The 10,847-nt window shown below is 43.2% G+C and overlaps 1 protein-coding gene across 1 annotated transcript; it reads right to left on the bottom strand.

The window, feature by feature from the left end:
- Positions 1–266: 266 nt before the first annotated feature.
- LOC119289264 (homeobox protein knotted-1-like 4) lies at positions 267–9,661 on the bottom strand. Its single transcript, XM_037568623.1, has 5 exons — positions 9,399–9,661; positions 9,107–9,223; positions 8,726–8,837; positions 975–1,234; positions 267–849 (listed from the first exon to the last, which is right to left on the bottom strand). Exons 1-5 carry the CDS (start codon positions 9,636–9,638, stop codon positions 619–621), a joined length of 960 nt encoding a protein of 319 aa, XP_037424520.1. The 5' UTR covers positions 9,639–9,661; the 3' UTR covers positions 267–618.
- Positions 9,662–10,847: the final 1,186 nt, after the last annotated feature.

The following is a 10,847-nucleotide window of genomic DNA, read 5'->3' as shown; positions in this document are numbered from 1 at the left end:
GGGTGGCTGCGAGCACCGGGACGGCGCGTCGCAGGAGCATGGGCGGCGCCATCTTTTCAGGACTCATTGCACTTTGTGTTTAATGTCGGTTAAATTACCCCCTGAGATGATGGGAAGGTGGTTTTGTGTGACGTTGCAGCTCATTTGACTAGTCAACATTGAGGTGGCATTCTAGCCGGCCCAAAGTTACAAAAATATCACAAAGTCACACATCACAAAAACTTCTTTGCACTAAAAGTCAGAAAGTTGTGTATTAGAGCCTCTAGTCCAAGAATTTATCATTCAAATCAACTATATAAAGATCACTCGTTTTTCTTCTATATACCACTTATCTATCTCTAATAATAAAGTACGGATTAACTTCTTGGGTTCACCGCCACTTATACAAACATGCAAAACACAGACGGATACAATGACAAATCCCGGTCCCTATATATGACCATTACACGAAAATGCCTTTCTGCACTCAGCTGAGCTGCTCAATCCCCCTTTGAAATCCCTCCCGTGTATATATTTAGCTTTGTACGTATACACGCCACCAGTAAACCACACACTCACACAGTGCATCTCATATACCAACGTACACGTACGTACCTACGGCGTCCTGCCATGTATGCATCAGGGCCCACGAGGATACGCGCTTCCTCCGGCGAAGTAATGCCCGTCCGTCGTCAGAAAGGGGGCGGAAGAGCTGCTCGAAGGGCCGCCGTAGGGGTGCTGTTGCTGCGACATGTACTCCATGGCCGGCGGCGTGGGCTTCCAGTGCCGCTTCCGCTGGTTGATGAACCAGTTGTTGATCTGCTTCGCGTCCAGCCCCGTCGACTCCGCCAGCGCCGCCTTCTCCAGCTCCTGCCGAGGCATGCACGCCATTAACTCCTGCAAAGATCTTGCACACACACACACACACACACACACACACACACACACACACACACACACACACACACGAACGCATGACCGGTGTAGGTACGTACCGAGGGGTAGGGCCATCTGTAGTGCAGCTGCCACCAGTGCAGGAGCTTCTGGCGCGCGTCCCTCGGCAGCTTGCCTTTCTTCTTCTTCTTGGAGAGGTCCCTCCAGAGGCTGCTCAGGTAGCCGCTGTACTTGTTCAGGAGGTGGCTCTTGAGCTCCTTGTCCTCCGCGCAGTGGCTCGTGATCTCCGGCAGGCCGCCGACGTCGCCGATTTCTTGCTCGTCTTCGGAGGAACCGCCCCCTTCGACGTAGCTGTGGTCATCTGCTTTGTCACATTGGCAATCCAGCAAACAAGGATGTCAGATGAACTCGCGGCCGTCATCTCAGATGCTTGTATTGTAAGCAGCCCTTGCATCTTGTTCTTCCCGAATAGATCTAACACTGTTTTTGTGTGTGTGAAACATCTAACACTGTAAATTTGATCGTACTTGTTTCATAATTAATTATCTCAATTGTAGTACTATACCTGATCAATGTTTACCTTAATTAACTCGAGTACTTTTTTTGCATGGTAATACATGTCTTATTTATATTATAAGGATCACAATACAATCTACATACAAACCGATCTGAGAAAATTCGAGTAGCTCATAGTGTTGTTTAGCCTTCGGAGTTAATAATATACCCAGTATTTTCTCTATCTAAATAACTAACTCCGCCAAATTATTTTAGAGGACATACAACTAGGACTATGGCACATCATCAGGACTGACACATCACCGTAATTAGCTTAGCATTCAATTGCATGCATGCATGCGTGTCCCCAATATCAGGGTACACATCATGTATACATTATTAATCCAAATATCCATGCTCATACAATCAAACCCTATTAAAATATACTATAATTAATTCATGGTGCTACACAGGGGGTATCATCTAGTTGCTATAGCTCACTTGACCTAGAAATAGCTCTTTCTCATCAGTGATTTTCCACTTGATCCTTATACATATGTATAAATCTCATTGTTTAGATCGAGTGGAACTTAGCTAACTTAGCAATAGTTGTTTGTATTGCTAGTACTCTTAGAAACATCAAAACAGTATTAAATAGCTACTCATTGCATTTCAAATTAGTTAAAGCTACCTTTGTTCTAAGTCAAAGTTCTTCTTTAAGTTCCCCGTAAGAAAAATAAGTTAGATTTGATCAAGTCTCTACTAAAAAAAGTAGCGTTCCTTTTCCCGCGAGGCTGAACTCTTCGACAACCCGTCCCCCTCCCACCATGTCCCTCAAACGGGTTTTTTCATCCGCCGTGTCATATTTGACCGCACCTTCCAAGTACGCCGCTCAATCAAATTAATTTACTTACCTTTCGCAGCACTACATCAACTCCATCTTAATTAACTTACCTTTTGCAATAACATGAAATTACGTTGCTCAATTCCACGCTATATTTCATCGCAGCTTCCCGTATGCCACTCGATTACATTAATTTGCTTACCATGCATGAACCAGGCTACAAAATTATTGAGATAAAAATAATTCGATCCCCGTGGCAATGCACGGGCACGTACCTAGTGTATTGAAAAAATATTCTAGTATATAAAACATCAAATATATATAGTACAGAAATGTTTTTATGGGGAATCTAGTGAAACAATTTTTTTGTTGTAGATAGATGTTGGCATATTTTTCTGTATGCTTGGTCACACCTAAAGATGTTTGACTTATGACAAAGCTAGAACTCCAAGTAATTTGAATAGAGTGAGTTACATATTAGCTGCTTAGAAAAATTAGACGCATCAAATCAAGAAGGCGCCACCGTTTGTTTCGCTAGTTCCCCTGGCTCTCACAAGTTATATAGTGCCCAAAGACAAGGGAATCCTAGGAGTAAAGCTTGTTGTGTAGCTTAGTTATATGTTAGAATAGAGCGTCCTTGGTGATGGCATCAACACACTAGAAACATGTTGCACGATCGACCCCATAAATCCCCATCTTGGCGTGGTCGTCACAACCAACCACAGATGTACTTCCTCTGTTCCAAAATATAAGAATATTTTTAACACTACACTAGTGTCAAAAATGTTCTTATATTATGAGACGGAGGGAGTAGTATATATTTTCCAAAACTTGCAAGATGCATGAAACAGAATGCCTTTTCAAAGACCGGGAGGAAGATGATGTCGTTTGTGTACCTGTCTCCACACGTTTCTTTGGTTTATGTATATTCACGTCTGGTAGCTATGGCGAATTAATCACAAAAACATGTGGTTGCCCCACCCCAGGCTGCACACAGTCCTTGCACATATGTAACCAGCGCATCACGGGATCAATCAAAGTCACAAAGCACGGAGTAATTGGACATGAGCGATGCTATACACACGATGGTGTGCGAACGATTTGTGAACGATCATATATATCAGTCCATCCATGCACGTGAATGAAGTGCAGCCGACGGCTGGATTCGGCGTCGTTCCACTGTCGTGCATGGCGTGTCGTCTGCCCAGCACTTTCGATTGGACATCAAGGCAGACGCGTGCAGCTAGCGCCACAGAGCAAACATCTGAATCAGGCGCCCACATGCAATTGCAGAAGGAAACCGCTTGTTGTGGCGACTGGCGACTCTGGCTAAGCGTAGCCACCTACGGACCAACCTACGTACCAAGTCAGAGCAATTAACTGCTGTCCCCCCTTGATGAACCCGTACGTCGTCGTCGACGTACGGCTACGACGACCGGCCGGCAGGCAGGCGCCAGACAAGGCCTAGTGAAATCGTGGTGGATCTACTGTACCATCTGTACCCTTCTGCATGACGCTGTACGTTCCTCGTACCTTTGTCACGGTTGCTGGGCTCGCCATGCACGCTACATCAGATAGAAATTAGCTGGATCTCTCTCTCTCTCTCTCTCTCTCTCTCTCTCACACACACACACACACACACACACACACACATACTAGTAGGGTAATTAATTGTCACGGCTGGTGGGCTCGCCATGTACGCTAGTTCAGATACCCCTTGAAATTAGCTGGATCTCTCTCTTCTCTCTCTCTATAGTAGGGTAACTAATGACGCGTTTGGTTACTTTCTCGGTAGAGTCTGGCCCAATGGAGCCTGCCCCAGCGGAGCATGTTTCAGTGTATACAGGCTGCATCAAGCCCAAGTCGCATCCTCTTTGTAGTGTAAATTGCACTAGGCCGAACTTGTGTCCGGAAAAACGACCGATCTGGACGTTCCCCACGGGCCTGGCTGAAAGCGCTTTAAGTTTCGTACGAGTCAGTTTCTGCATGCAGGCCAGGCAACCAAACAACTGAGTAATTAGCGCGTTAGAACCTGGTTGGGCTTGATGCAGCCTATCAAACGCGTCCTAACTGTGCTAGCTGATGCAAGCTTGCAGCTAGCAACCTTTCACTTTTTGTGATCGCTGCAGCTACAAAACATTTGTTCTACTTTAATTCAAAGACAGGAGGAGTGTTGCATGTTTAGAAAAAAAAAGATCGGGGCTCTAATTTAAGACCCGTGCCATCTTTGTGGATTAAATACGGTGTTGTCGTATATTGTAGGACTATCAGACTAGTCACAGTGAAGAGTAACTTACACTAGTAACATACTCCCTCCGTTCCAAGTACAAAGTTGGGTCATCTATTTTGGAACGGAGGGAGTACATGCTATCCTAGACTATGTTATTATCTTCATAGTGGGTAGTGTCATGCAAAGCTTCATTTATTAGGTTATAGACTCATTTTGTCTTGGTACATGTGATGTTACTCATAGAAGTAACTAGCTAAGTTACTCAATTTACCTCTCTCCTCATTAACTCATTGCTATATAGGAAAATTTGCTGACTTGGACACGATGTTAATCTTGAAGTTACTCCCACTTTGGCCAGTCTCATGATAATACTGTAAGGAGAACATGCAAGTACCTAACTTATTTAAATGTTCCAACATGCATGTTTTTCAAGGTGCTTAATTATTTTGAAACATGAGTGCTTGATCTGGAAACAATGCTTACGATGTGCCTGTATATACCTTTTACTCGTGAAACCTTGAAAACTAGGACAAAGCAAGAGTTGAAGGTCGTATTTTAAACAAGATACCACCAAAATGTAAATAAACTAATACAAAATTATTTTTTATTGATCTTCTACCTACATGAATATAACATGAGTAGAAGAAATATGGATTACGCATTGAATGTGTTATGTGAACTTTATATGCAAGTTCTAGTTACAAGCTAGCTATTGGGAGTGTCCTCAGAAGTCTCACTCTATATGTCTAACATCTTATGGCTCTTTGGTGTAGAACTTGTTTTTTCAGGTAGTTATGTGTAGAACAAGTGACTGCCAAGTTCATATGTAGGCCTTATCAATAACAATAAAAAATTGGCTCCCTCGACGCCCCCTTGACTTGCAAGACCTTAGTCTAATAGAATGGATTCATATCTACTCCATTGTACCCTCGTAAACAAATTTAAATTCCCTCTTGCAAAAATGCAATGTCCCTAAGCTAAAAAGCCAATGCATTGTCCCACCGACCTCCGTGAGTGTGTTCTCTCCCCAAATCCATTTCCCATCGCGCCTCTTCCATATCGAACCTGCTCTTTGGTCATAATTAAACCCACCCCATTTCCACCTTCTTTGCTAGCTTAGCCACTATTGCACGCCAATTTCTAATGATAGCGGGCTAATTATATCCTCTTTTGGCATCAAATCACACATTTAGTGTTCTTCTCAACCATAGTCAGTGGGATGCCTAGCATCCATTGACATTTTCAACTGCAAGTTGAAAGGACATACTTGCTCCTAAGTGGTTTTGTGTTAATTACAACATGATTAGTGATGCAACCAAGTGCTTGGGTTTATAAATAGTGTGTTGATACATTGTAAGGTAAGCAAGAATGGTCGGAGCCCCCCCCCCCTCGGAAAGTGAAAAGAGACGACTTCCCAATGAATTTCTACATCTTTGAGATATTAAGAAATCCATACTATTAAAGAGGGCACGAGCTTTGGAGTAAGAGGTTGGAATCAACTCGCGTACTCATGTGAATATTGCACAACGAAACACACCCAGACTAAGAGAGAGCCCTTAAATTCCCCATTTTGCAACTGCTCTATGTACCCTAGAACCTTCGGTCAGCCTCTGAGATATCCAGAAGCTTGCTACCCCTGAGTTGCAGCTCTCAGAAAAGCCTTAAGCCTGCCCGGGTACCGCCCGAAAACTCCGGGCTCCAAAATCTCTGAGTTGTCAAGAAGCATGCTACTCCTGAGTTGTAACTCTTTGGATAGCCCGAAGCATGTTCAGATGTTTCCTGGAGCCCCCAGGGCACGTAGAATGACTGCATAACATTTTGAATTTTGGGCCACCTATATAAGCCCACCTTCTTTCCTATGAATAAGGTAACAAATCAAGTTCTTTTCCTCTATTAATGTGAATCTCAAATATTTGAGATCTCCTTCCCTAGTGCCTCAATCTTGCTCAAACTTTAGGGATAGCTAAAGGAGATCTTGATCTACAGTTTTACCAAAGGAAGGATTGAAGCTCCCCCCCTAGATCCTTGGTGGATATTTTACTCATGGAGTTTTTAGGGACTCCTTGATGGCTGGAGTCCTTCCGGAAGCTTCCTTGTTATGGTGTGCTCCGGATAAGTTTTTAAAGGTTTTGGTGGTCACCTCAAGACCGACCTCTAATGGATTGGGTTCCTTCCTTTGTTGGGAGACACAAGGAGATAGGATGAGCCTACTCTGGCATTCGGGAAGCTTTGACCCTCGAACCCCTCCAACTTAGATTAGCACTCTCCCAAGAGTGTGGACTTAAGGATACATCCTAGTCTTCAACTTGTGATTAATCTATTTCCCACTCCTTTACTTTGTGCTTGTGCTTGCTAGCTAGCTGTTGCTCTTGCTTAACTGGTGTAACTAGATTTTCCTTGCAAATCTAGGAAACTTATTGATCCACACATATCATTAGAATTGTTAAGACAAGCTAAAAAATATTATAGTCTTCTATTCACCCCCACCTAACTCTAGTCGACCTCTTGATCCTTCCACAAGTTCCCCTTCCAACCTCCTCCCGAGTCCCCTAATGCAAAAATTTGTGTAGTCATTTTTCCATTGAAGTGTGGCATCCAACTCACCATGAGGAATATGTATGTATATATGATTTATATGGTGGCACTAGCCATTGACTGGAAATGAATAATAATGACACCATTAAATGATCCTAGCACACAATCAAAAGGGTGGTAGCAAAAGGATTCTCAATTGATAACATAATAGTGACTGGTTTTGTTTTGATGGATTCTCTTTTGACCTAGATTTATCAAATTTAGAATATTCATAACAAACATTTGGCCGCTAGTCTTAAGAGATGAAAAATCCTGCATCGTCGAATGATGTAATAGGAGGAGCATGGGAGGAAGGAGAAGAATGAAGAAGATGGGTGGGGGTGGGGTGGGGGTTGCAGAAAGAGAGGGAAAAGAGAAAGGAGAGATATAACCTCGACCAAGGAGGCCACCAAGGAAATTATGATTGGGACATGACAGGCAATGAGCTCTTCACTAGGCCTAAATGATGGCTGAGTTGGGGTGAATGCGAACCTACCTGACAGTGCCAATGGTGGAAATGTAATACTGTCGTGCCACCTAAGCAGGATGAGGTGGTGGTGGTAGAGGGAGGAGGGAATGGCGATGAGTCAATACGAGAGAGGTAGGTAGAAGAAGAATGCAATGGATGATGCTGGTGGAAGCGAGGCAGGGAGGAGGCATAATAAAGGGATGAAGATGTGTGACATGTCATGCATACGGAGAAGAGGGATGGTGGGTTCGTTTCGTGGCTTATACTAAGTCGAGGTGTCCACATGGTTCCACTCCATTATCAAATTTGTTAAATTCGACACCACCCCTTCTCTTTTCCGCACATGCATGGACACATGTATGCATCCAATTGACAATCCACATGGTTCCACTCCATTATACTAAGTCGAAGCATGATATGAGCAAGATTCTTTTGATTTTGAAAATCTTTAACTCTTAATCTATGCATCCAATTGACGATCCATTTGTACTATTGACTTCGTTGCAATGAGTTCATCTTGAAAATTAGATCCCATGTTGAGGATATTTAGACAACTTTTTTTATGAGCAATTTTAGGTTCGAGTGACTAACTTGCTGGTTATAGGTAGATTACAACCACTTGGTTACCATGATATAATAATTTGGTTACCTAGTTATTAGCTGATATCATGTATTACTTGCTGACACTTGAATACCCACTCTAGATCTCCATAACATTGCAATGCCTAGACATATAAATTATTATGTGGTAAACAAATACTATTATCATGGTAACTGGTTGATGCTAACATGGCAACCAAGGTACAATAACATGAGTGCTACCGGCGACAAAGAATCGTCGAAACATGACAACTCGAAGCCCTCAATTCGAGAAGAACTCAGCGAGGAAGACATGCCGCTAATCAGATTAACAGTTTGTGTGATAAAAACATCTGAATGCTAATAGTTTATAATGATTATGGTGCCAGCAAAATTGATGCATGCATACACCTCCTCTCTCTACAGGAAAACAAGAGCACAGCACTGTAATAAAAGCAAAGATGCGTGTGCTACTTAGATTTGTTAGTAAATTAGATGCACAGGAATAACTCACTGCCACATGCATGGTTGTTGTTTGCATTTGCTCTGTATATTGACAAACGATCGTGTACTAGGTTCCCTGCTCTGCAATAGTCAGCACTGCCGTTCCCAATTTCTGAATCTGAAAAGCAAATAGTAGTTGTAACAAATGCGCATATACCTAGCGTAAACGACTCCATCTGCGCCTCCATGGCCCTGAAGAACTGGTCGGCTTCTTGGACTGGTCTCGTGAGCTCCTGCTTGTACCTGACCAGCACATCGCAGTAGGTCTCCTGTGCATGGGAAAAGCAAACATACTCATCTGTAAACCATACATAGATATGTCGTGTGCAGGCATACTATTCGTCTCATAGAATTCTGTAGCTACATCTGCTAAACATGTAGATTCTGAGTCACACAGATCAGCGAGGTGAAGCTTAGTATCATATGGGAAGTTATATATTCTCTTCTCCTCGCGAGCCTCCATGGAAGGTAGTAGTGTGGATCGTTAAGATGCCTATAGCTAATGGAGAGTTGGGATGGAGAAATTTCAAAATATTACCATGAACTCATCAAGTTCTGGGTCAGGCACCGGGTCTTGGCGCCGGTCGCCAGGATCTGAATCGAGGTCGCCGGCTAGGGCGGACAACCGGCCGACAATCTCCGGCGGGGCTCCGACCTTAGATAAGGCAAAATAAAGGAGCACTAATTTGCACAGGTACAGAGATGAACAGAATTTTTAAACAGAAAGCTAGAGAATAAGAAGAATCTCGCTGGTGATTTTGTGATGCAACAAACCATTAATCGCAATATTACATGCGTTCTTAGAACCCGGGAGGCCAGGACGTACGTACCTTCTGGCACTCTATGAAGGCTGTCAGGAGAGCAGGATAGAGAGGGTGCGACATGATCTTGGCTTTGACTGTATCCGTTCCCCTGTCATGGTTGGATTGTCTAGAAGGTTCAGGCGGCGCCGGCGCCGGCTCCGGCACTGGTGAGGTGGATGCCCCCGAGGTTGTGTTGTCTAAGGTGAGGTACAAGGGTGTGGAGGTGTTGGCCTTGGAGCTACTAGGAAGAAGGGGAAACTGATCCATGTTTGCGTACTTATCTTCTAGCTGATCCTAATTATCTAGCGAGGGGGTTAAGTGTGCAGGAACGGAAGGATAGGCCGACCCTAGCTAGGTCAAGGAAAAGCTGAGAGAGAGAGAGAGAGAGAGAGAGAGAGAGAGAGAGAGAGAGAGAGAGAGAGATCCAGGCACAGCACAGTTGGCCAGTAATCCAGATAAGAAAGGGGTGTCAATAATGGAAGGGAACAATTGTTGTTGTTAAGTGCATTGTGATTCAAGAAAGGAATGGTTGTACGTTTATACCATACCATCAATACTAAAACCCACACATCAATCGGATATCATATTTTAACAATTCTCCTCACATAAAAAGGTCATAAGTTTTGCCCGGCTCGAGCGAGGGAGGGACGATGACGGCGGCACGCCTTCGCTTCACTTCAATGCTTGTAGAGTTCATTAGGTGGTGTACGGATCTGGATGTGATTTTTATTATTTCTAGTGTTCATTGTACTGTCATGGTTGAAGATTATAGATCGAAAGTTTTCTCGCAAAAAAGGTCACAAATAATTTTACTAAATATTTGTTGGTTTGTTTTAAACTTTTGAGACCTTTTGATTCTGATAACACACTTCCATCATTCTATATCTACGGCATATTAGGGTAACCTAAGAAATGCCCTAGAATTTCATTGTTAAACTTACATCCATGGCGAATATAATTTTCCATGAAAAATATTTGATTTGCAATGCCTAGAAATCTGACGTTCAATGGGTATTCGGGCAGTAACGGACTCAGAGATAAAATGGAGGGTGTGCACACTTTACAAAAAATTGAGGTCCATTTCAATTGGCTTTGCATGGGCCTTAAAAATCAGCTGATTATGACTACATGGTAAATAATTTCCCTAAATTCGGGGTGTGTCATGGCACCCGCTAGGTAAGCCACTATATTCGGTCCTATTGTATTTAGATATTAGACGGGACCTTAGAAGGATATAAATCTCAGTTGTTTTATGGACTCCACTACAAATTTGACGTCGGATTTTTGACCGTGGCAATCGAGCGTTTTTCATGGAAAATTATGTTCGTCCAGGATGGCAAGTTTAGTGGGCGAGCATGGCAAATCCGCCTCATTTCTTTTTTTGGCCGAAAATTGCCGTGCTTGCAAACTAAATTTGCCATCATCACGCCAATATAAATTGCCATGAAAAAGCGAGCTTTTCCATGCCTAAAAATT

The sequence above is a fragment of the Triticum dicoccoides genome, chromosome 4A, assembly GCF_002162155.2.
Source record: "Triticum dicoccoides isolate Atlit2015 ecotype Zavitan chromosome 4A, WEW_v2.0, whole genome shotgun sequence".
Taxonomy (NCBI): domain Eukaryota; kingdom Viridiplantae; phylum Streptophyta; class Magnoliopsida; order Poales; family Poaceae; genus Triticum; species Triticum dicoccoides.
This window is presented reverse-complemented; position numbering and strand designations above follow the sequence as displayed.